At 43.5% G+C, this 26494-nt stretch overlaps 1 protein-coding gene and 1 long non-coding RNA gene across 3 annotated transcripts in view; both read right to left on the bottom strand.

Annotated features, from left to right (window-relative positions):
• CASTOR2 (cytosolic arginine sensor for mTORC1 subunit 2) overlaps positions 1 to 12129 on the bottom strand; it is a 127543-nt gene extending 115414 nt beyond the window's left edge. The window contains exon 1 of the mRNA XM_035342840.1: positions 11830 to 12129. Within this exon, the coding sequence (XP_035198731.1) occupies positions 11830 to 11942 (113 nt within the window). The 5' untranslated portion in view covers positions 11943 to 12129. The remainder of the gene's footprint in view (positions 1 to 11829) is intronic.
• A 1609-nt stretch (positions 12130 to 13738) lies between these two features.
• Positions 13739 to 23263, bottom strand: LOC118176340. 2 transcript variants are annotated; one of them, XR_004755346.1, is made up of 3 exons: positions 23130 to 23263; positions 20032 to 20139; positions 13739 to 14367 (listed from the first exon to the last, which is right to left on the bottom strand). It is a non-coding gene; the product is annotated as an uncharacterized LOC118176340 (long non-coding RNA). The 2 variants fall into 2 exon arrangements; XR_004755347.1 differs by lacking the exon at positions 13739 to 14367 and adding an exon at positions 18910 to 19884.
• Positions 23264 to 26494: the final 3231 nt, after the last annotated feature.

Below are 26494 nucleotides of genomic sequence, written 5' to 3'. Positions count from 1 at the left end.
TCATGTATCTCATACTTTACAAGTAAGTTATTTCTATCCCTACAACAAGATCTAATCATCTGACCATTCTCCTGCCCAGTAAAGAAGGGCTAAGAAGTCAAACAACCATTTGTACCCTGATTCCAAAATTAGCCATCCCACAGCTGCACTACAGCAGCTGTCCATGAGCCCGTGCCATACACATAACCAACATGATTTGGCTTCAAAGGTGCCTTTTTTTTCCCAATGAACCTGGATCATGCTCGGCAAGCTAACAACAACCTCCACAACAGCGGAGGTGGAAGCTGCTGACTCGGGGCCAGGAATCTCAACTGCTTGGCTACGATCCTCCAACTGCACCCGCAGCGATCCAGCCAACAGGGGCTGCGCCTAGAGATAGAGGCAGGAACTGTTTTAAGTGCTGTGGCCATCTACAAATCTGTAAGAAAACACACAGTTATGTTCCAGTCAGGGGGAGCTCAAAAGGAGATGCACTGCAGTAACGCCACGGAAGGCTATCCAGCATGGATTAACAGCCAAGGATGTACTGGCTCAAAGGCTTGCTGATATACTACAAACAGAGAAGAGAATTAATTTAAAGCATATACCAACGTACATCTCCAAAGGCCACCAATGCTACAGGAGGCATCTTACACACACGTGCACACACACTTTGTCATTTCTGACTTTTTTCCTGTTTTATTTCCCCACCAAGAAGTAGGTCATTATCACTTGTACACTTCCACAATGAGATACCCATTGAAAACACGCTGCTTCACAAGCCCATTAAAAGCTAATAGATAACCATATTGTTTTGAGACTATTTCATATTTAAATCATTGCCTGAGATTACAATCCAGCCACCATCTGAACGAACAAAGCCATTCAGACGGGTACAGGATGCACAAAGTCTTTTTACATTAGTCATTCCAGGCTGATTTCACAGTGCTGAGCGAAGGAAAAGTATTTATTTCCCTTACGCTGAGACACCAGAAGAGCTACCAGGGGACAGCTCGGTGATTCGGCACAATCCCTTCCCTTTGAGACCTCTCTCCTTGCCCTGACGCACGTCTGGCCTCGCTAGCACGGAGTGCCTGTCCCGGGGTCAAGCCCCGGCGGCCCTGGAATTACAGCGCTGTGATGGGTAATGTGGCAAGGCACGAAGCCAAGAAAGTGACTGCATGCACAGGAATTATGAGAACCACTCAGAAAGGCAGGGCGTTGGAGTAACTCGATACCAGTATGAGGGCTATAGAGAAAACTCTTCCATATAGTGTGGTTTCATCGCATGATGACTATTGCAGAAGGATTTCAGGAGCTGTGCAATAACCTAAGCACCACTTTTCCTGCAGGCCATCCACCACACAGTGCTGTGTGCTAAAGTCAAACCGAACACCATTTGGACTCCATGCCATTCTAATGCTTTCCCTTACTTGTGTCAAGGACGTAAATAACACTTTCATGTCGAGGGCTGGGGTTGAAGTGGCTTCATTAGTCTTGTACATCCATCTAACGGTCCTACAAATTGTAATTCAGCTGCCTGCACTGATACAGAAGTGAGTACATGCCCTTTCCCAAGGCCAGCTTTGCTCTTATCCAGCTATGGAATTTTTTGGCTTCTACTTTGTTTAAATTAGAGCAGCCTCGAGGCTGCTCAAACTTCAGCTTTTTTTTTTTTTCTTTAAACAATGTGCAGCCAATAAGCAGTTTCACATGAAATGCTCACAAAGAAACATAAAGGACCAATAAATTAATGCAACAGACAGTTTCTCTTCCATACTGAGGGACCTCTCCAAAGCTAAGAGGTCATATAACCCCACTATTACCTTCAAAAAACACTTTGTCCTGTTTAAATGAAACATTAAATCACAAGTTATACCAGGATAGGGAAAGTAGTGCCAAACAGAACAAAGTTATAATGTTGGGAAGGTCAACACCACCTCAACTCAACACCACCTCAACTCACACGACAGCAAAGCCACATGCAGGGCTTTAAGTACAGGATTCACCTGAGCAAAACCCTGCGGGACCATCTCTACTCAATTGTGCCTTCGCTGGGGGGGCGGTGAGACCAGATGATGGCCAGTGATCTTCCCAACCTCAACCACTCTGTGAAGATGTGCTGATTTCTACTTCTGTGACAGCACTGTACCAGGCTTGGACTGAAAACACCACAAAAAGGTTAAGGTCCTACTACAGCATTAACTAGCGTAAGTCCCACAAGAAGCTACCATGGGGTTATGAGACCTCAGTCGCCAAGCCAACCTTGTGCTTTGTCGTTCTTCTCCCCCCTTGAAGAAAACCATAATGCTTGCTTTGGTCAAGCTGAGTTCTTGCAAACCTCTGCTTTGCTCGGCCAAAATCATTCTGGTCTAGCAAAGAGGTCCCCGTTGGCCATCAAAACGCTGAGACACCTGTGTGCCAGGTACACTGAAGAGTAAGTCAACATTAAACCAAAAATCTCCATCGCTTCAAAGCGATGCTCTGTTCTCAAGGAATCCCATCATTTTATCCATTTCTAACTACCATTGCCTCATCTGCAGTGCTGGTAACTCAAATCCATTTCATTTTCCAGAATAACGTATTAATTATATTTGCACTGAAATCTCTATAGACAATCTGCACTGCTGAGTTTTGCCTGAAAAAAGACCTCTTAACAAGAACGATCGATCTTGATTTATGTGCCCTAGCCCATGAAAGATAAGCACTGCAGGGCACACGGCCCCACCACTTGCTGCAGAAACCCATTCACCAACTGTTCTAAAACCTGTGACGAGCTCGAGAGAAGGAGCCACAAGCACGTATGGTTTCACACCTTGCTACCTCAGCACACGCAATCAGATCATGCACACTAAAACTCTGCCTGGCTGATGAAAACGCCAAACGGGTGACAACATGCACCTCAAAACACATCATCTCAGCATTTTACAGTCTGTCCCATATTTATCTCTGCAGAAATGAGAGGTGAATTCTACCTTGCCTGTTTTGCAGCCCAGTAGTTAGGACATGAAAACAATTAAAAGTACAATTTTATTTTAACATTATAAAATCTGATCTAAATATTCCAGATACCTGAAATCATTTTTCAAGTGATAGCATCTTACGTGTAAGTTAAGATTATTTAAATAAGAATTAACTATCAAAGGAAGTATGTTTGTTGCTGAAACTCCAAAGTAAATTTAACAAGTCAATTGAGGAGAAATTGGTGACAAAGCAACTGGAACCAGTCCATTTACGCAATAAGCCAGATTTTAATAGCAACAGCATCTTCTGCAAGAAGAGTAATTTGAAATGAGGAAAATATTCTCTCAGTTTAGTTCAGAATGATCACTAGTTCATTCCAGGTTGAGACACAAATTAGGAACTGAAAAAGCCAAGTAAATTTGTTTTTTCTTTTTCTTTTTTTCCCCTCCAGTCTGCAAACAAGAAGTAGGTGTGGGAGGCTGAGATCTACTAGCTCTAATCTCTTGACAGGCATAGTCTCATGTCACCATCAATTCAGTTTGTTTTATACAGATCAGAACAAATTCCTTAGTTGCATACACAAAGTAGGTTCATACTTTTTTTCTAAATACTCAGCACATGTAACGTTATTATTTTAAAACAGAAAATGAAAAAGCTTGTTTGCCACGTTATAAGCAAACTCCAATTTCCACCCAAAAGCAGCGTGAAGAAGATCACAACTGGAAGATTAATCATGTAATAAATAAGTCATCCATCATTTTCAAAAAAGCATAAAAATAAAGACTGAGTAAATCTATGTAAATGTATACAGTTGCTTAGATGCATACAGAGTATATCCTTCTCATTACTAAGAACAACCTTTTTTCTTGTTGCCGAGACCACATTTATTTGCAAGTGAGTGCCTTAGAGGCTATCAGCAGAGGAGAGTCAATCGCTCTTCAGGAAAAGAAATAAAAACTACAAATGTTAAACAAGATTAACATGGGCCATTTCCATCAAGGTCTCTGACTTGACAACTTCAGCCCACTCGCCCTGTAAAACAGGATACATTCTGTAGCATAATAAAGGGTTGAATGCTGATCTTTTAATCACAGAACTAGGATAAATATTCAGGTATCGCTAAAACCAGTGCATATCATTACCCAGATCCTCTGACACACATTATTTCTAAAAGCCTGAACAGAAAAAAAGGAAGAGAGAATCACACCTACATTTTAACTGTTCTACCCATGTCAAAACTTGTAAATTTTCCCCTCCCAGCTTTAGAAATTGTCCCAGCATCATTAAAAATATATTAAAAAATCCACCAATTTGAATACTTTTATATAACGCTTCAAGGTTGCATTTTTACTTTAAATCTGTTTAGCTTGCAATACCTTATGACATCTCTGGTACCCTTTGTAACGAGGACACTGAAACTGTGGATTAAGAAAAGGAACGTTTCCTATATAGTTACACCTGCATTAAACACATTCACACTTTGGAAGCAGTTGGGTTCCTTCTTTACAAACAATTTCTACTAAAAGAATTTGGGCCAAGGACAGCCAACCAGCAACTACAGCCTACATCTCCCTACAACTGCTGGACAGTAATAGCACAAGAATCTTAAAAAACACTTATTCCATCACATTAATGAAACTTAATTGGACCAGAAAGGTCTGAAAAGCAATTGCTTTGCAAACTGAGCCATCCACACAATAGCACGTCTCAAAGTCCTCCAAAGGTTACCAATGGTTTGCTGCCACCAAACAAACTCGCTTGTCTTTTCCTCATGCCAACGTTGTGCTAAACAGCAACTCCGACAGCTCGGTGTTAATGCTGGGAGCCCTCTCAAGTAGGCGGCAGTTCAGAAGGACTTTTTTATTTTAATCTCCAGTTAAGAATATTTAACCAAAGTAAGGAAGCCAGTTCTGGTTGGTGAGGAGGTTTAGGCATTCATTGCTTTCTTTTGGTTGTGAAAATAAAACTTTATCAACCAGCACAAAATGTTTATGATACATCAGGCCACAAAAATGAGATCTGATTCTCTGTTTCCACAGGCAGCACAGTAAAACTTAGTGCAGTTAAGTCTGAAACTAACGGGACTCTATAGTCATGAAAAAGGCTTTATCAATCTTTATTTCCTTTGTTCCCTAATAAAACATTTTTGTCTGTTGTTTTCTCAACAACTGTATCTTATAGTTAGTTATACAAAACCAAGCTGAGCTCAGGGGGAGGAGAGATCTTTTTACTTTGAAATGATAACTGCAACTTACAGGCTTCGCTCTGTTGATTCTGAACTGCAATGAATGGAGTTATTTCCTCACATTCCTGTTGTATAATTCTTCCTTCACCAGCCTTCAGCTATCAGCAGATCAGAGCTGGAGTTTACTCTGGAGTTGGCAGTAAACAAAAGAACAAATCTGCACTGTTTCCTCTGAAAAAGAAATTGTAGCCCTTGTCCAAATACATTAAAAAATTGAAACATGCACAACGATTAAGGAGTTGTGTGTTAGATAAATGAGGTAGTGTGCTCATCAGATATATATATATATATATAAAAGAGTAGAATTAAGTGAAAGGATCTACATATTTACAGAGGACAAACAAGGCACTGTCAAGGAGTTCCAGCTATCAAACGAGGCCTAATTTAAGTTATAACTCAGCGGCAGGAATAGCCTGTGGATTCAAGCTATTGTGTTAATGAGCAACTCAACTGTTACTTCTTGATGACAAATGCACAATAGTCGTACGTTCCTTAGCAAACCTGCAGCGCTGCTGCTGAAGCAGAAGAGCACCCAGCTTGCAGAGGGAGCCATCTAGGAACTAACAAAAGCCACATGTTTCATTTAAATATTGACTTTCATCTGAAAGTAATAAACAAATATTCAGCTGAAGGGAGTTGTAATGAGTTACATGGCAAAAGATATTTTTTTTTCCTCTTTTTTATTTCTCAGCTCAACCTCAGTGGGCACCAGTGCTGCTTCCTCTACATGACCGAACTTGTACCGTATCCCCAGATGATGGATTGCGTCTGTGCAACAGCTCTGCCCATGGACAGCAGCAGTTCAGCATGGGAAATGAGGAATAACAACCACCCCAGGACAAGCTACAGCCAGGTGTTTGTTTATTTAAAAGGCAAATGTCCAAGTTCAGATGGGGGGTGGGAGAGGAAAGGGAGGAAATCTTAAAAAATGAACAGTTCTGTTACAACGGCCAACATCTAAACCAAATGTTTCTCTAGCTACAAAGTCCGGTGGTTTTGGTCTACAACTGCTTCTTTGGTCCAGATTCTGCCTTCTGAAACCCATTTACTTCCTAAGTGCTCCGGACAGCTTCTGACCCGGCACCAGCCTTAGGGCGGGCTGGGGACAGAGGGACACTTGCCAGGCAGAGACACGAGTAAACCAGGGCAGTGTCAGAGCAGAAAAGAAAGGAAAATAACAACAACATTTGAAGATAAACAATAAGAGGCTACCAGGAAGGAAACCTACCCTTTACAAGGTTTAATGTATTAAAATACCACAGAATGTCCTCACATCCCAGTGGTAGCTGGGATGCCCAGCAGCCCTGAACAGAGCGATGGTGTTCACAATTAAAGAGCTGATGTCCTTCATTAGGCCCAAACAAACATCTATTCGCTCTCCCTCTCATTTGTTTGATTCTCCCCAGCTCTCACTGGTCCTGACCATGCACCAATAAGCTCAGCACCACACAGGGACAAGGGAAGGAAGGCCGAGTGCTTTGGGAAGGGCAGGCAGGTGGCTTTGGCGACCAGGCTCCCCATCACTCCAGCCTCCCGTGGCGACTGGACATTAATGTCTGGGTCCCTCCGTAACTGGTGGTCGGTCAGCCAGGCTGAAAAAAGTCCCCAGGCCTCAGATACCAAACACCAAAAAAAAAAAACAAGTCATTTGGGAGCCTTTGCCACACCAGAAGAAAACAAGAGCAACCTGTTTTGGTGAGCGAACACCGCAAAAGCCTCCATTCAGTGGTATTCCTGGGACATCCCGGGTGGCAGAAGCCAAAAGCAAAAGGTTTTAGCCACAGGAGTAACTTATCCCTGCCAGAAGACCACCCAATGCTGCAGACTGGTCTGTACTTCATAAAAGGGACATAAATGACCCTTGTTTGTCTAAGTTTGTACCAAAGGAATGGACTACTGATCTCCTGAACTCCCTCAAATTATGCACGTTAAGATATATTTCAAGCACTTGTTCATCCTATTATGTTTTGAAATCCAAAATAGATTTCTTATTACAGTATCTCCAATTTCAGGACACCTAAACAGTAAACAAGTGATGAGGGAATGAAAAACACTTATATTAATAGCAACAACACATTGTTTTTAAGTAGGGGTGTCGATTATTACTAAGCAAAAGGGACACATCACCAAAGAAACTGTCACAAAGTTAGCAAAAATAACAAACCTAGCTTCACGGCTTATTCACATACAAAAGAGAAGCCAGTTTATTCCACACAGCTTATCGCTGTTTACTTCTCACTACAGTTTGATTGGAATTAACATTTTTAAGCAACTCTCTGAGAACCCCTCCCACCTTCAAGCATCCCCTGGCAGAGGCAGCGCGACAGCAGTGCTGAGCACAGGGCAGAGCCCAGCCTGGCTCCCGCAGCCCTCCCGGCTCCTCTGGGAAGCATCTCTTCTCTCCTGCATGCCCAGCCTCGTGGATCTAGTGCCAGATCTGAAATCTGAACCTTGCCAAGTATCTGTGATTCTGCTTGAAGCCACCGGTGTGCACAGACTGCACCTCTAGAAGGCGACCTGGGAGCCTTGCAGAAGAAACCAAGATGCTTTAGAAATGGCTGCTTTAAACACTCCTGTGACTGAGGCCTCATCCTTCACAAATGGAGAACTTGTTCCTTCTCTTTAGCACACTGAAATAACAAGGACCACCACAAACTAAACGCTATCAGAAAACTCTCAATTAGAGATTTTAAGATTTTTGATGCTAGGCACAGGACCTACTATTATTTTAACTGCCCAGCTCTGTGAACAAACCAACCTCTCAACTTCATCCTAACTATAACTTAATAATATTAGAATTTAAATAACACCTTTCTCCCTCAACTACTTTAATTATGTTTACCACCAAACCTTTATATTAGGTACTGGGACCAAGAGAGGAAACGCTACTTGTTAACTCATTGACTCCAGATGTTCAAAGGTCTATCTATCTATCTATCTATCTATCTATCTATCTAGATCCCAGAAATCAGCAAGCAAAGGCCAGTTCCTTTATACAGACACAGTGCTTGGAAAAACCCTGACCCCACTTGATTCTCCAGGACTTGAACTCTCCGTATATATTTTCATAAACTCAAAAGACCAGGTCAACCTCACTTTTCCCTACTGCATGCACTAGTGGCTCAGCGCAGGTGTTATCCAGGATTTGGAACTGCCCTTCCTCCCGCTCCATCCAGATTTAATTCCTATGCTGTAGAAGGAGACATAGTTAGAAGCGTGCTGCAAGCAGGAAGATCAAGACTGGAGTGTGGTAGCACATTAGGATGTCTATCAAGTCCTCAAGCAGGTTGTTTGGGGCACATCATCTGATAGCATGAGACGTTTCAACCCTGCAGAAAGGAGATGCTTAATCTTGGTGGGAGGGAAGCTGTTCTTCTTGCAGCACTACAGGTGGGAAGGATGAGCACAGTTCTCTGCCTCAGAGAATGAGCATTTACAGGGGCACATACAAAGGGAAAAGGATGCACTGTTAAAACCAGGCACAGTTACATTTACATACACAAACATAAGGCACACCTTCTGAGTAGGTGAAGATCCTTGGCACCAAGGAACCCGTGAGCCAAATGCAGACAGGTGATGATCAGTAAAACACTAGGATGATGACGTTGAGAGCAGCAGCAAAAAGATGAGATACATGCAAATCTTCAGCATGCAACTAAACATTACGGGGACCTGATCCTCCACTAGGGTGCCTGGCAGAGCTCCGGTGAAGTCAATGGGTCTGCATGCATTGACACAAGCAGAGCACCAAAAGCACATTGCTCAGCATAACTAAGTCGGGGTTTCACTATTAGTTATCATTTGACTATCTGTCTCAATGCATCTCTGCATAAAATATCTCATACCTAACAAAGTTAAGATTAATAGTGTTTTTCTTCCAGCTCAGTTCAGCCCACTGTTTTATTCACTACTGGTCTCACCTCTTCACCTCGTTAACTGCTTTCTTGCTTCTGGCCATCGGAGTAGTTCCAAAATTGCTGTTCTTTGTTCAAAAAAATACTGCTATTGTAACAGAAGCTAAATTAAAAGACTCATGACATGAACAAGGGCAGACAAAGTGGCAAAAGGCCAACTAACAAGAGGGAGATTTGTTACTTTTCCTTCCCAAGAGAATTAAGAAAAACGTGTAAGATTTGAAAAATTGTTCCAGCTCTATTCCCTAGTGTATGAGAACGTGAAAGATATTCCAATACTTCTGAGAAGTGATCTGGAAGGAGTAAGAGCCTATGTAAAACTGTGGAGTTTCTTGCCTTACCAACATAAGGATACTGGTGATGTCATTGCCACCTCCCTGCATCACATCTGTCCCTCGAATCATTATTTCTCACTGGCAGCCTTGCAGACCAGGTAAAAACTCTGTTTAAGGTCTCAATGAGAAAAAGATAAGTGGTAAAAGTAACGGGCATCTTTGTTACCTCATCAGAAAAGATCAGCAGAGATGGAGGCCACCTTCTGCTTTCACCCCCCACGTGGTCCTCAGGTGGGGTGGTCAGGGGGACATTTGTCTTACACATGAATAAAAAGTTGTCATCTCCTGGGTGCATCCACTTCTTAGAGAAGTGGGAAGAAACCAGCAGGACCATAAATTCAGTTACATCTCTCAGAGACTTTCACTTCTCACACACAGACGTCCATCAGAGCAGAAGGTCCGTGGGGCAGGGATCCTGGGTGCAGAAACCCAGAGGAGAAAGAGCAACATCTCAGCACTATCAGCTGTCTCAAGAACGACACAGGCAAGCTTTCCCTTCTCTCCCCTACATCTCTACTCTCTGCAAAAACAACAAAACAAAAGGGAAATAAATAGAAGTTCCCCATGCCAAACAAAACCTTTCCACAAACAGCTTTCTTCCTGACCAGTGAGGTTCCACAGAAGCGCTATTGCTTCTCCCTGTGTGGAAAGGGCCAGACACCAGTGACCAGAGGAACCCCAAACTGCCCGGTGCTGCGCCCACCGTGGGAACAGGTATCGCACCCCAGGGCAAAGGGCACACTTGCTGTCCAAGCCTTTCACACACTATGCACAGATACGAAATTTATCGTGAGGCAAAAAGAAAACAAGACCATCCCATGCACTTAAATATGTAATAAAGAAGTAACCCCAAACCCCCAGCCTGTGCATTAGAAGTGACAGGTTTGAAGATTTCGTTGCTGACGCCGACAGCGACACTTTGTCAGCAGGGGGGGAGCAACAGCCCTCCCCAAATCAACAGCCGCTTTCAATTAGCGATGAAGTAACACATGAAAAATAGAAATTTAAGATTGAAGAGCCTTTAATACCCCGCTGGGTATTCAGGGACAGCAGTAAACAAGGTGCTGATGTGCATTACGCTGCAAACAACGTTAGCGCTGAGCCAAATGGGATGAGCCCCAAATCAGAGTGAGATTTCAATGCATGAAGTTTAACTGTGAGATAAGGGACTGTAATCAAATTACACCACAAATAGGTCCATTCATCCGTAAGCATTATTGCAGAGAGAGGATTGAATTACAGCTTGGAATAAAACAATTTAAGAAATAAAAAGCAAATTTATTATCTATTTATTACTGTCCTACTGCCAAAGAAAATTTCCCACCTTCATTACAAGAACGCTATCTAAGATGAATCTGAGGAGAAAGCTGAAATACCAATTATCAGGCTGGAAAAACAAGAAGAGTTTGCGTCGTGCTATTTACATTCCCATTCCTCTTTCTGAATAGAGCAACAAAGTCAACAAGCGAAGTGAAGACATAAGAATATGCATTTGCAATTCAAGTTGTTTTGCTGTGAAAGGCCTAGGCAGCGAGGCACACTCAGTAACACCGGCCAGAGCGTTTTCTTTCCTTCCCTTAAGAAGAAAAATAAAATTCTTCACGGTGCCTTCCATTACAGTTTGTTTTTTTTTTTTTTTTCCTCCAGAAAAGCTATCACAATCCCTATTACTCAACACCACGATTTTTAAAGAGCACCAAGTGCAAGGCGAGCATTTCCCCTGCCCTCCTGCAATCCGGCAGCACCAAAAAAACACCTTTTAGCGCAAACCTTTGGACGAGCCGCCCCGCCAGCAAGCGGCAACAACCGGGAGGGGAGGGAAAAAAAAAAAAAAAAAAAGAGGGAGAGAAAAAAATAAAAAACCGCAAAGGGGGAAAAAAAAAAAAAAAAAAAAAAAAAAGGCAAGAAGGGAAAAAAACACCAGCACCAAGCACTCCTCCTCCTCCTCCTCCTGCCGCTGCCTTTGTTGTCCGGCGGTGGCCCCGAGCCTGCCCCCCCGGCCCCCACCTGTTCCCGTTGCGCTGCCCCAGGACCTTTTGGGGGGGACCCCAAACTCCGGCCCCCCCAGCTTGGGATGGGGCGGGAGAGCTGCGGGGGGGCACCCCTGTCCCCCCAAAAAACACCCCTCTGGGGGGCAAGATGCACCCCGGCTCCTAGCGAGGAGGGTGCCCCCCCCCCCAGCACCCCAAGGTGCTCCCCCAACACACAGCACCCCAAGGTGCCCCCACCCCTGTCAGCAGCACTCCGGGGTGCAGGACGGCCGGGGGGTGCCCCCCGAGCAGGGTGCACCCAAACTCCTGCCCCCCCCCCCCCATAAAGGAGGGGCGAGGAGGGGGCTCCCCAAAACCCCGTCCCCTTTTGGGGGGGAGCAGGGGGGGTCCCCAGCACCCACCTGGTCTTGGAGGAGAGGAAGGCAAGTTTGATCAATCCGTAGGTGAAGAGCTGGATGCTCTCCTTGGCTATGCTGGCCACCCGGAGCCTGTGCTCTAGGATGTGCAGTTCCATCTTTTCCTCTTTCTCATTTGTAGTTCATCTAGCCCCGGCGTTAATGGGGGGGCTGGGAGGGGGGGGGCTGTTACCGCCGGCGCCCCGGGCTCGCTTTTTGTGTTGCCGTTGCTTTTATTATTATTTTTTTTCCCTCCCCCTCCTCTCCTTCCCTCCTCCTCCTCGCCCGGCTCCTCTCCCCCTGCCCGGCTCCGGGGGCGGGGACGGGGGTGCAAAAGTTGCGCGGGGGGGCGCGGAGCGGGGCGGGCCGGGAGCGGGGCAGGGGCAGGGGCAGGGAGCGGAGCGGAGCCGAGCGGGGCCGAGCCGAGCCGAGCGGGGCCGGCCGCACAAACAAGTTGCCACTCACGGCCCGCGCCTGCGCAGCGCCCCGCCGCACGCCGGGCCTTGGAGTCCGCGCAGCCACCGCCGGGCGGGCGCCGGCAGCCCCCGAGCCCCCCTCGTGTCCCCGCTGGGGTGGTTCGGAGGGAAAGCCGGGGTCCTGCCTGCGACACCCCGGCCTGGTCCTTATTTTTTTTTTTTTTAATTTTATTTTTACTTTATTTTAATTTACCCTATTTTACTTTATCTTAATTTTATATTATATTTTAATTTACTTTATTTTACCTTTATTTTTTTAATCTTTATTTTCTTTATCTTTATTTATCTTTATATTATCTTATATTTTATCTTTACCTTTTTTTTTTTACTTTATTTTATCTTTACCTTATTTTACTTTTCTCTTTACTATTTTCCTTTATTTTAATTTATTTTTCTTTAATTTTCTCATTTGGCCATTTGGCTCAGGAGGCACACAGCGCAATCCTTCAGGAGCCAAGAGCCAGCAGAAAAAAGCTTCAGAAGTTTTCAATCATAAAGGAAATACTCCCATCTTACCTCATTTATTATCCTATACAGAAATACTCCCGTCTTACCCCATTTATTGTCCTATAGACAAATACTCCTGTCTTACCCTGTTCTCCTTTATGGCCAACGTGCAGCCTGTATCAGTTTCCCCACAAAGCAAAACCAAAGCGAACAAACCACCCCAATGTGCATCCAGGTGTCACAGAAGAAGAGCTGCGATCGGTAGGAAGGCTAAAGCAACCGTGAGAGGATGAGGATGGTGGTGGCCGTGCTGCCGGGGAAGGACAGGCTGGGGCTCCGCACCAGCACCCCAGTGGTGGGGCAGCTCCCACACACCGGGCCGACTGTGCCAAGGGTGGGGGATCTCAGAACCTGGACCAAAAATTGGGGTTTTAACCTTTCACGTGGAAGGGTTCACTCTAGCTTTGGACCACGCTGATTCTGCTGTGAATAAGAGCAATACCCAAAGGGACACTGCTGTGTCACTTTTCATTGCTGGATCACAAACCGACTTTGTAAAGACCATCGGTGGCAGCCCTTGTGCTCTGCACATGGGGAAACTGAGGCATGGGCTGTGTGCAAGGGGCAAGACACAGCTCGGTGAGCTAAGCCCCTCTCCAGGCCACTCTTCTGCTTGAGATGAGCTTCCACAGTTCAATAACCTTTTAGGGCCTGTGTTCCTGTGGCAGAAATCCCTTGAATCCAAGCCTGCTGCAAGCTTCAGAAATTACAGTTTCCAAATCCTTTCTGCTCTGTTAATTCCCGCTGGATGGTTGTATTTCCCCCGCTGGACACGTCTATTCTTCCCCTGCCCATGGCCATACTTCTGAGAGGCTATCTAAATTCTGTTATATCCCAAAAGGAAAGCCTTGAAATTAGAGGCATTTGTATCGATAGTTTGAAATCATTTGGAGGAAAGGAAACAAAATACCAAATCTCTTGTAGATTTTTTAAAAGCCTTTAAAAACCTAGGGGTTGTTTTCCTTCGTTGCCTCACGCAGAAGTCCTGATGACTGTAGGCGTTGCATTTTAGGAAGCTGAAGAGGGTTTTTAATCTGCTTGCACTGCTAGTTCAAGGTCTTGGTCTTCAAAGCTCTGGCTGTATCTGTGCCCAGCTACAGAAAGTGCCTGCACCTGCATCTGCAAATCAGAGAGATAGCTGTGTTCCTGCGGGACAATGCAGGCCGCGGAGTCCAGAAGGAAGCAGCCAGGGACAAAACATTTGCCGTCAAGGTTGCTGTGAGCTTCCAGAGGAAATCAGACAAACGTAGCCTGAATTGCTTCTAGGAAATGCAGAAAAACTTTCCTCTTTTAAAAGATTTTCCATCATAATCAGGACAGCATTCACAATATCGACTCTTTGCCTCCCCACTCAGAGACAAAATATGCTGCCCCCAAGCAGAGCTTTCTCAACCCAGAGAGGGCAGGCACTCCAGGAAGGCCACCAGGGAATATGCTTTTACCAGCCTAATTACCACAGAAAATGCTTCCATGAAACAATGAGAGATGGTAGAACAGACCCAAAGGTAAAATCAGTGGGGACCTTTTGAAGCAAGCAAATCATCAGAGACTTTTGTTCAGCCTGCAGGGAAGGAGAAAAGAGGCCCTGAGTTAGTCATCTGGACTTACTAAAAAAAAAAGAAGAATCCAGCAAACAAGAAAAAAAAAAAATCCCCCCAAACCCACAAAACACAAAAAATACTTCTTCATTTTGTAAGTTTACATCTGCTCCTCTCCAAAACGGCAATTTCTTTCCTGGGTCTGACCAGCTGCTCCAAGCCTTTCCAAGAAGGCCCGAAGGCCTCGCGGGGCAGCGAGCACAGCCCTCGTGGCTACGTGAACCTTCACACAGCTGACTGTAGGAAGCATTAGGAAAATATCGAGCCCTACCAACAGCCAACCCAATTTTCTCCACGTGGAATATATATATATATATATATATATACATATGCCTAGCTCAGCACAGGCACATTTTTCAAGAGCAGGCAACCTGGCAATTAGCCAAAATACGATTAGGTGCCCCCTCCTCCAGTTGCCATTAGTATTCAGATCTCTCTCTCCCTCGTTGCCAGGTGTACCTGGGAGTTTCTGTGTAGGGAGCAGACTGGAATGTGTTGTTATTACATACAACACGCTGTAATATCATTTAATTATTGCAATTCCAAGTTTTTCATATTTTTTGCAGCTCAAAAGGACTCTCTTGGCCCAGCCACAGAGCAGGGACCTGTTGTGCAAGATGATGTAACCACACTTTTTTTTTTTTTTTTTTTTTTTTTTTAATTAAAAACAAAACCCATTCCCTGCCCACACAGCTTCCAATGTCGGTTACCACAGCACACGCTGGGCAGACAGAACAAAGAAATGGGGAGAATGGACAAGAAAACAGGAAGATGAGATAGCAGCCAAACAAATTCAGTATGTGGACCACGCACCATGACTCACCTCCTGCCTGGAGGGGGAGCAGAGCCCTGACAAGCCATCACAAGTAGAAGAGATTTCTGAGTGCCCTAGGTCGGGGACCACCGATAATGCTTAGCAAACTCTGGGCTTTGAAGCAGCGGGGTTTCCCTGTAGAAGTGCAGACTGTACTTGAACAGATGGGCAGTTTTCAGATATTTCAGCTTCTGCTCATGTTCACGTGGACCTTCTTACCACGAGCAGGGCAAGAGCCATCTCCTGTTCGCCCCGAGGCACCATTTGTCTAGAAGTGAAGTCCTCCAAAGGAATGCAGTGTTTTATGATAACCCTAAGTTCAAGAAGATAGTCTGTATTGTGCCTTGAACCTTTGTCTCAGCAGCCAGGTACGGGTCACCAACAGTCCTCTGGGAGACTCCAGCTCTCCTGAGTCTTTTGTCCCAATGCTAAATTTCTCATAAACCACATCGCAGCCCAACACCCGAGTCTCTGCATACAGATCGCTTCCACTCCAACCGAGACACTCGAGATCAATCAGCGTTGCAGGAAAAAGAAATGAGAAACGTAGAAACAGTTTAGGTGAAAGGAATGTAATTACGCACTGTGACGAACAGTTCACCAAGAGCAGCACTGTGCACAGAGGAAAAATAAAGCAGAATTTCTAATCACGTGAGTCATCATGTTTTATGCAGTTACTCCAAACTACAGCAGGATATTTCAGTAGTATTTTAGTTAGCTGGTGGAAGGAAGTTCTTATATCATTTGTGGTCTCTTCTGATACCATAAAAAAGCCCCAAATTACCCTATTCAGTTCTCAAAGATGAGGCTATGGTTGCCTTTTACAGATAAATTTTAACATGCAGTATCTAAATTCTTGGCAATAAAACCTAATTTTCAAGACGAAAAAAAAAGAAATATAATTTAAATTCTCTCACATGATTTGTCTGACATGGCACTGCTGCAAATCTAACATTACTCTGCTGTTGGCAGAATTATGCTTTTCTTTCAGAAACATCTGAAGTTCAACAGCATCTTGACCTCTGACTAGGGCTTGTACCGGCTTCTAAGATGTGAAACAGCAGATAATACCAGTCCCAATGCGAATGACGTAATGGCAATACCCTGGATAAATATGCCCAAGGCAAGATGAATCCAGTGTCACAGTTGTTTATACTAGCGTTTGCTTTTCCGCAGTAGACAGAGCATATGAAGTTCTTAGCACGTCTGTAGCTCTGGTGTGAAAGTGGGGTCAGCGTGCATTTCTGGGGTCCCCTTCAGGCTCAGTACACAAGGGACACAATCTGTTCCAGCCTCGGGGAGCACTTTCTGAATGCAGACTGTGTTCAAAGCTTTGAGGACTGGAGGTATCTTCGGGTCAGGCTCTGGTTTTGACCAAAAGGGAAGCCATCACATTTCTTAACCAGATTATTTGGAGATGAAAGTTACTAAGTAACTATAATTATCCTGGAGCCCTTAGCTTAAGTTAAACAGGCCTTTCTGACCCAGGGAGGGTAACACATCTTTACACAAACTGGTGAGCAAAGACACAGAAAGGCAGGCAAAAAATAAAGTTGTGCCATCAGCTACTACCATTTTGGACGAACAATTCACAGGATGCCGCCTGGCCATGGGACCCCTGCGAGGTTGTCAGAGGCAGACAGACAGGATGGCTTTACAGGCTGCTATCTTATGCTTCCAGTGACAACTAGTCTCTCTCAATTAGTTCTTTAACAGAAATCATGTAAAAAATAAAAAAGCAAAGGGAAAAAAAAAAAAAAGAAAAAAAAAAAAGGGTAAAAAAACCTACCCTTTCCAAATGATAGCTTCTGGGCTTGCTTGTGAAAAATTACCCATTTGTTTAATTGAAAAGAGCGATTTATCAAGCTAATTTCCTTCTAGCAACCAGAGACCTTTCAAAACTTGATTGCAGTTAATGTACCAGTGTTTCAAAGCATTTTATTCAACTATCAAATAAGCTAATGAAGACCTTTAATTTACTGTTGAAGTACAAAGGGGGCTGAGCAGGTCAGGCATTTCATGCTCCCAGGGCAGCAGAGGTGCCGATGAGCCACTACCATTGCACCAGCCACTGCGAGGAGCCCAGATGTCCGGCAGGGGTGTTACAACCACATACCTTGCTCAGGGAGGGGAGATAAATAACTTACCCCGTGGTTCCCAGCTATGTCCTATGCTTTGGTGACATTTAACAGCTACTGTCCCTGCAAAACAGGAAACAACAGGACTCCCAGTCCTGGGCTAGCAAAAGCAAGCTTTGGCACTTGCAATCAGCATTACATAGCTTCTGAAGCAGCAAGCAAGTACAGGTTGCATATAGCTGGACATACCAACCTCCATCTGCTGTACCAACCAAAAATTAGCACGCCAGAAAGCAACAGGATAATGCTGTGCCCATCTAAGGCAAGTAGCTCAACCTTGGCCTGTGAAGAGCCTAGCACGGGTATGTGGTGTTTTATTCCGATCCCTTGTTCTCTTAGCTAGTGGCTGACAAAGCCTGTCCACATCCTTGAATGGCTACAGCCCTCCTATGTATCTCTTATCTGCAGTAACACACACATGTATTAACGAGTTGCACCTACAGCTTCACTGGAGACATGTAATGTCTGGGAGGGAACATAATTATTAATAAAAAGAGGAAAAGTTGTGCATGTGTTGCTGAACCAAAACATTACCCGACATAGAAGCTGAAAGTTTCGTAGCCACGATGCTGATCACACACTGGTTACTGATTAGGTGAGCTACTTTGACCCGTTGGCTGCGACCATCAGCACTGAGACGGTCAGCTCACTGGCTCCACATGAAGCCAGGTGAAATGACCAAAGTCATGTCCACTTCACGATGGCTGAAAATCATCATTGATGCAGAATTGAGACAAGCATGGGAGGGACATCACAGCTACTGGGAGGTGTTAGAGATGACCTCATCTTTTGCTTCTGGTATTGAAACAGGCAATTAAAGAAAATGTTCCCCCCTCCTCCTGACAGCCTCCTAAAGAACAACACATCTGCAAACACATTCTGCAAACCTAAGGGAAGAAAGCCAGATTGTAGCCTGCCTTATCTCTTCTGACTTGCTAAATGTATTTCAGGCCTCGAGCATCACATGACTGCACATAACGTGTGGGTACAATAACTAATGTGGCTTTCATAACGGATCAGCAGGGATCAGCAATGTTGAACAAACACCCTTATTTGCAAAACCACCTTCCCAGCCCACGAAGCAGATGACCTTGTCTCCCAAGGGTTACAGTGTGAGGTTAATGATCCACAAATTAAGGATTTGGAACTTGATATTTATCCACGGCTCCCCCTTCACCTCGCTGTTTTACACTGAGTCAGACACTGTCTCTGCTCCACAGAAACCTGGTGCAACAAGCAGCCAACTGCTGACATCACAGGAGGCAGTGAACAGTTCATTTTCTGCAAGAAGGTGCCTGCTGGTGGGGACAGGACTTTTTTTCCATGGGATCAGCATCTTGCTGAACACCCTTAGTTGTACTTCCAAGTGAAGAATGAATGTTTCCTCCTGACTGCAACACCCATGGGAGATGTTCAGGGAGAGGCAGGCATCAGAGCAATCCCAGGACTCCTCGCAAAGACCAAATCAAAATATACACTACTAAAGTTTTCCAGAACAGTTTTCTGCACTCTGGAAAGATCCCATTGCACAGGAGGAAATCCTGTATGCTCTGCTGAAACACAGGATTCAGGCATCCACAATATTTAATTCTGGATGAAATACCATATGGAAAAATTCCCTGCATGTCACCTCTCACCTTCTCAAGAAATTATATTCCACATCTAGATGGTGAGAACTCCTTATTTGCCCATATATTTATAGAGAAATGTGCACAAAAGGCAATTTACTTCTGGTCATGCTACACTTCTTTTACAACTGGTGTAGCTAAGTCAGACTCACAGGGTTTTGTGTAGGACTTGCCCTTTACACCTGCAGACCTCTTAAATCTCTTGGTATAACCAAATCTCAGTTGGTATAACCTCTGTTGTTCTTGTGGCTTCATTCACTTTGTGGGCCTGTGACTGCCATGCTCTTTACTTGCTAGGGAATTTCTGGCTGTGGCAACGCATTTACTTCTGTTGAAGCTGGCTTTAGAAGTTACAGCTTGCCCTAAGGGACTAATTCCTACACATTTGCTGTGCTAGTCAAAGCTTTTGTCTGGCTGCAGGACGGCCAGGGAGCTCCTGTGTCAGAAAATTAGCAAAGAAAAGCAGACAGGGGAACAGCCTGCCCCCTTTGAGGGAAGCTGTGCAAGCCAGCTGAATGCCAGCCAGGCGCACAGCCCTGCTGTGACAAAGCAGGGCCTGATGGTCACTTGTCGGTAAAAGGCATGCCCAGGCCTCTCCAGGCACGAGCTTGGTCTCTCGAGTAGCTTCCATGTCCCCTGGCACGTTATCATGTCCTCTCCTCCTTTCCCTCCTGTTTGTCTTCTGCAGCAGGGTCTTTTTTACATGATTACTTTGATAGAAGTGATGCCTTCTGGAGTGATTCAGAGGATAAAACCAGTTGTTCCCATAGTCTGTAATGTAGAGTCTTCTTTCAAATATCTCAACCCTTGATTCCAGACAGTGCATTCCAGCAAATACTTGAAAACACTCTCCTCCTCTTGCCTCTCATGCCAGGCAAGACTTTAACCCATTGCTAACCCCTGCAAACAGGATACAGCAGCATGCAAAACAACTACTCTCGTGCACTCCATGGAATTTAATACTAGAGACAGACTAAAAGCAAAATGAAGGATGGAATAAGAAAACACAAAAATCACTTCACAATTAGGAAATGCACACCTCTTTACCTACACAAAGCTGGCTTCTACACACTTGGGAGTCAGGTATAATTGCTTCAGGTTCCAGTGTGCAAGTGCAAAAATCACAGAAACACCTCATCTATGCACAGGGTACGTCTGCACAGAAACTGAAATGAGTTTTTGCGTCTTTGGATTGTGTGTTCCTTCAAGATGACCAGGGAATACTTTCAACTTGGTTTATACACCATATTTGTAGATTCATAGATGCTACAGGGGAGGAGTTGCCAAAATAAATTCAGTGATGAACATAAAGAGCTGCAGAACTGGACCATCTTGCCTTGAATCCTGTTTCTGACAGTAGCAAACACTGATAGCAGAATGCAAGAATAAGACACTTTTGTATCCTCCTCTGCTGCACCCTGTCAAGTATTTAACTGGTAAAAAAAAAAAAATCACATTCTTTAAACTACTCTTTGGACCTTGAACCTTTACCTTAATAGCAAAAATTTAGTAGTAATAATGAGTGCTCTGAGGAAAAAAAGCTGAACCAAGGAACAAAGGGTTTTTAAGACAGCAGAGAAAAAGTCATAGAAATAGTTTAAAGTGGAACACCACAAACACTGAAAACAAGCAGACTAAAGAAATGGGACAGATCCACACACAAGGGAACAAGTAGAAGGAGGCTGTCAAGTGCTTTTAACAGCATAGAAAGTTTGCCTTATATAAAACATTCCCCACACCGAGGCTTAAATCACAGCTTTCCTCTGCCACTGGCCCCAGTAAAAAACAACAACAACATGAAAAATGTCCCAGCTTCAGGGATCAAGGCAGGAATTTATGTGCTGGGTGCTACAATACGGTCACAGATATCCCCCTCCCAACTGCTTTCTCTCCCCTTGTTATAAGCACCCATGTCTTTGTCTGGTGAGCTGACAGGTTTAAGTAGAGCATATAAAACTGGCTGTTTGCAAGATCCCATTTCTGCCTGTCACAGACAGCATGCAACAGACTTCTTTACACTCAGAATGACTTTTTCAAATTTCAGTTTTGATTACTTCAGGGCTATGTTTCATGCTATGCTGTTATTTATTTTAATGAACTCTGCCTACTCTATCATTTGGTTCAAACTAGGAGATCTCTGGAGCTGTTATGCTATGCACAAATTCAGGATGATACAGCAAAGTAACCTAAATGGAATGAGGCCAAACAACATGTAATCATGTCTAACAAGGAGGGAGGGTAGAGAGAGCAGAGGGGGATGGGTGGGGAGAAGTGTAGCTGTAACAAACACCATGCACAGGAAACCACTGCCTCTTACTACATGCACAAACGCAAGGGAGGACAGGTCTTGGTGAGAGGGGCCAGTGAGATATTGGCAGTCAGGTGGAAGGGCAGCGAAAGCCATTTTCTAAACTCCGAGCTGACTGTTTGTGGTGGCTTGTTTTGCATTGCTGTTCATCACTAGCAGAAAGCAGAGAAGTTAAAAACAGAGTTACACAGAGAAGAGAGAATCTAGACAGATACCTGCTCCCTAGGCTGCTTGTTGCCTGAAGACCATGCCTCTTCAGTTCCTGACATTACCTATGGTCTTGCTTCCCTCCTTTTCCACATTGACTCCCAGTGCTGTGGAATAGGCAGTGCTTACGTGATCTGCTCCTTGGGCAGAGCTAGAAATGGGATAAACTTCTGAGAGAGAGATAACACTTTAAATGGGTCCACATGTTTGCAGAACAAACAGATGAGTTGAAGGTAAGGCAACACATCCACCAGAATATTATTTAATGCTTCTGTTCCCACAGGGTGAATGGCAGAAAGGTATCTTCATTGGAATAACTTGTCCCAAGAGGGAATCAGAATGGAGTAGACTAGTACACAGTATCTGCTTAATGCAGTAGTGTGCAAAAACAAAAATAGGAGATAATGAAGCCTATGGAAGAACAGAAATCCTTTTATTATTATTGTTATTATTATTATTATTATTAATTTCACATACAACAACCACACTCATGGAAGCACTTTGCAACGTCCTGCAAATTCTTGGACGTGAACCTATAACTAAGCATACCAGAACTCCCCCTACTGAGGAGCTACCACAACCACAACTAAATATTTGGGGAATTTCTTTGGCAAAACACTTCTCCATTGGAAAGTGCTGATTTGTTGAAACCAAAGCTTTCTGTGGAAAAACACCAACTTCAATGAAATTGTGGTTGGGAAGCAGTTCGTGTGCTTACAGTACAATTGCTTGGCAAAACCAGACAGATACAGCATTCCTTCTCGGGTTCTTCTGCATTGCCATATACTGCAGTCAGACAGACCAGCAGACAGACATAAATACAAACCAGAAAGGGCAACCTCTAATGTGGAAGGCAAGATTTAAAAAATGTGTTTGAACCTGACCTTTCCCACTGGACTACCACCATATGGGAAGGGTGCTGATTCCTGTCTCAGAATCCATTTTCAAGATAACGGGTTCAGGCACTTTGGTTTTCTGTTTCAAAAAAGAAGAAAGAAAGAAAGAAAGAAAGAAAAAAAAAAGAAAAACAAACACGTTAACTTTTCATGAAACTGCACTTGGTTCCCACTCTCTAGCTTTAACATAAATGATATCATTGTATTCACACTAGGGATTTGGTAATTATTTTGGCTCAAGAAAACTAAACAAACAAGAACAAAACCTTGCAACTCTGTGTGATAGCACTACACTTAGAAAGATTAAGCCTAAGATCCAGAATCCTGCCTCCCTCTCTGTCCTTCAGCCTGAGGCTGACTCTCCTTACATGCACACTTCTATACTTGCTGCCAGCACCACTTTGCTATGTCAGTGGAACCAGATACAAGCTAGCCCCCCTGACCAGAGGAACTGCATTTTCTGTTGGTGTTCAGGAGCATTAAAAATCTGCCCCAAAATGCCAGATCCTCCATTTAAGTGATGTAGCTACAGTAAGATTTTGTTTGTAAGAATATAACTTCAGGAAATATTTTTTTAAGCCCAGATAAAAAGCACAAGAAAGACCTTTTTGGTCCTTGAATCCCATTCTGTGCTATCGTGAGCAATCACATTCTCTAACTCCCGTCCCAAATACCTCAGGCCCCAAGGTTTTTTAGAACAGCTCAGCTGCTTGGCAAATTCCCAGTTAGTTCACCCTGGGTATGCCCTTGTCCATGCTGATGGCTGCAAGGGGGCTGCTGCTGACTGCACTGAAGGTTGAGGAGCTGGGTGTGCTGTTCTGTGGCATCTCTGCCGTAGGCGGGTGTTGCACATTTCACTGTAGTTGTTTGGAGTCCAAAGAGAACTGTGCCTCCTCCTGATTCTGTTTCCCAAGACAGCTCTATCAACTTGCTACCAAACTTGGGGAAAAACGAAAGAATTAGCTTCTGGATATGTTAATATGCCTAGCTATAAAATAAGCCACAGGCCATGAGAACAGGATGAAGACAAGGTCTTGCAGATGTTGCCTGCTTGAACACAGCTGAGCTTAAATTAATTGAGGTTCCAAGTAATCAAGTAATGAGTCCACAAACAAGCTGTGAGCCCACAGCCACCTTGACATGAGTCTGCAGTTAGGATTAAAATCTGAACCACGGTTGTTTCAAAAAACATGGCATTATCTAATCTTAGGTCCTTCTGTGGTCCAAAATAAACTTTACTTGTGGATCAGTATTATTTGACTGACATTTTTATGCCCCTCCTTTGCTGTACACAATCTCTGCTGTGGCAACAAGGGACAGTGCCTTGCACATTAGGGTTTGCTGATGTATAAGCCACTACAGAGGAAGCTGCCAAGGGAGAAAGCAACAATGACCCATGCATTAGCCACATACAGAGGGCTGCGTTAAAGCACGTTGCCATGCCATCAAACCTGCACAAGAAATTATCCAAAGGAAGGTTAGCAGAGACACTTTGGTCCCAGGCTGTGTTTGCTACCAGGTTTTTGAGCTGAAAAACTGAAAGGCTAGAGAAGGCCAAGAAAATTCAAGAGCCACTAGGTGAGAGGGAGGAGCTGTTTGCCAAAGACTGGGTCAGTGGAAATCTGCTTGGATCAAAGCAGTAATACAAACTTGCCCCATGTCACAGTTTGTAGTAGCATATTGTACCCACATACCTGCATCTGACTGACAAGAAGGACATGATTTCATTAGCAACATGTACACACTCACCTTCACTATTGTGGATTTAAAAAGATTAAGTTCCTAAAACGCAGACTTACTAATTATATATATATATACATATATATATATATATATATATATATATATATATATATTTCCTTCTACTTCCTAAGGCTTTTTTTTTGTCTGAAAATACAAGTGTCCTTCTTGCTTAGGTATTCCAGACAAAATACTTACAAGCTTTGTATGAAGTTAAAGCTTGTCTTTTTGATTACTGGTAAGAGAAAGGTCCATAATATAATCCTGTAAAGTTTTATTCAGTCACACTTCAAATTCAGACTTTGGCCCAATTGTCTCCTCTGCGTTCAGAATCATTGGCATATTTATAGCCTTTTAAGTTGGTTTCTTTCTAACTTCCAGTCTAAACAATTTCTTGAAAGCACAGAAATATCCATGACAAATTAGAAGATATCAAACATGATCACAGGAAGATTCATCTGATAGACAAGAATATGATTATTATGCTGATGTCCAACACAAAAGCAAAGATTCATTAGAAAGGTATCTTGCAAGTAATGTGGACTTGTAGAAGAATCAAGTTCTCTGAACATAAATGGCTTGAAAATGAGAAATACCATGCACTACTGCAAAGCTTTTTTTTTTTTTTCCTACTCATAAAAAAGGAACTTCTGTTCAAGACTCCAAATACCTTTAACTGCCTTTGCTGAAGAAATTATTAAAAGTTTGTTTTTCCTCTTTAAAATTGTTTTCTATTTCCTTTCCTTCCCTTTTCCTTTAAAGGGAGTCTGTCCCGACTGTCTGGAGGGAATGGCACTGCTAAGGTGCTGAGCCGACAGAAGGCAGGCTGCCTCCGCGGCACAGCAGAGTCCCCATCTTTTTGTGCGGAGAAAGGCAGCAGTGTTGTGGATGCTTTTCAAAATGGCTATAAACCAATGCTGGGCTTTGCATCCAAGCAGCACACCTCAAAAATAATTATTTTCTTTTCCCTCACTTGTTCATTATATTTAAGCAGAAAGCAAATACAGCCCCAAATCCTTGCAATTAAATGAGAAGCATGTTGCTATAGCTCCAGCTGCTTTTGCAGAGATGTTTCAAGGAAACTTCTCCTAGCAGATTCTTCATATTATATCCAGTTTTATCTGCTCCAGCAGCAGGTGGAGCAAATTCAGGCAGCGAGGACAGCATTGGCATTTCTGTATTATGGTCATTTTGTGCAAATGTCTCTTGGGAAGCTGGCATGAAATAGTACAACTCCACCAGACCTTTCTGGGATAATACTAGTTTACACTAGCTCTGATTTTCAGGCATATTACCTACCTACTAGTAAGACGTGTGGAAGCAATTATGAGAGATGTAATGAAGAGACTGATGTGGTTCTGTAGTTGTTCTATGTTTTCTTGCACCATGTTTTGCCAATTTACAGATGACTTCCTTATTAACCCTGTTTGCCCTCACAGTATCATAGCTAAGCTGGAAGCTGGTTCCTGCTATGCTGATCTATCACTTTGTGCAACATCTGCACCTGAAATTGGACAAGAAATATAAATTTACTATGGAGTAGCAGCAAGCAGCCCGCAGTACTGAACCTGCAATCTTTACGACGTTGGAATTCCCACAGGGTTTTGATTGAGGTGTGCAGAATTCAGTTTCAAAGGTCACGCATGAACAGAAACATAGTGAGGGCAAATGCCAGGAGGGACTCAGTGGTCCTGAGAACACTCCAGGAATGTTAAACTGTAACATCATACACTAACGTAAAGATACCAGGAGTTAAACTCTCTCTACAAAGAACAGAAAATAACTATCATTTTGCTCTCTGTTCACTTATTTTCAGCTAGATTATTCATTATTTTTAGAACAAAATGAGAAACATTCTTCCCTCCAACATGAATGAGATTTAAAAAAATATTTTCCCCATTTAATTTGGAATGAAAAATTCAGCTTGATTTTTTTCAGTGAAACTGTTCATTTTGTCTTATCTTTTTCAATTTAGACTTCCATTTACATGTTTCAAAGAGTAGAGTTTATAAAAGAAATTGCTCAAAGCAGATGTTTCAACAATGTCAAAACCTTTCCTGTAAAAATGATTAAAAAAGACAGAATGTGATAGGATAGTCTCAGAACAAGCCCTCTTCTGAAAACATGTTTGATTTTAATGAATTATCGTTTTACAACAGAGACATTTCAATAAGAAATTCTTGATTAATTCCTCCCAATAATCTCTCAAGAAAGAACATCCTTTTACTATCTATGAGCCTTGAATTACTGAGCAAGTATGCTGAAGGGTGCTAGAGACAGGTATGTGCTCAAAGCCACCTGGGTACTTCTCCTTCATGACACACTCTGGTAACCTCAGAGGAAGCACAGAGAAAATACT

This window comes from Oxyura jamaicensis, chromosome 19 (assembly GCF_011077185.1).
Source record: "Oxyura jamaicensis isolate SHBP4307 breed ruddy duck chromosome 19, BPBGC_Ojam_1.0, whole genome shotgun sequence".
NCBI lineage: Eukaryota > Metazoa > Chordata > Aves > Anseriformes > Anatidae > Oxyura > Oxyura jamaicensis.
The sequence above is the reverse complement of the archived record's forward strand: the minus strand, read 5'-3'. Positions and strand labels throughout refer to the sequence as shown.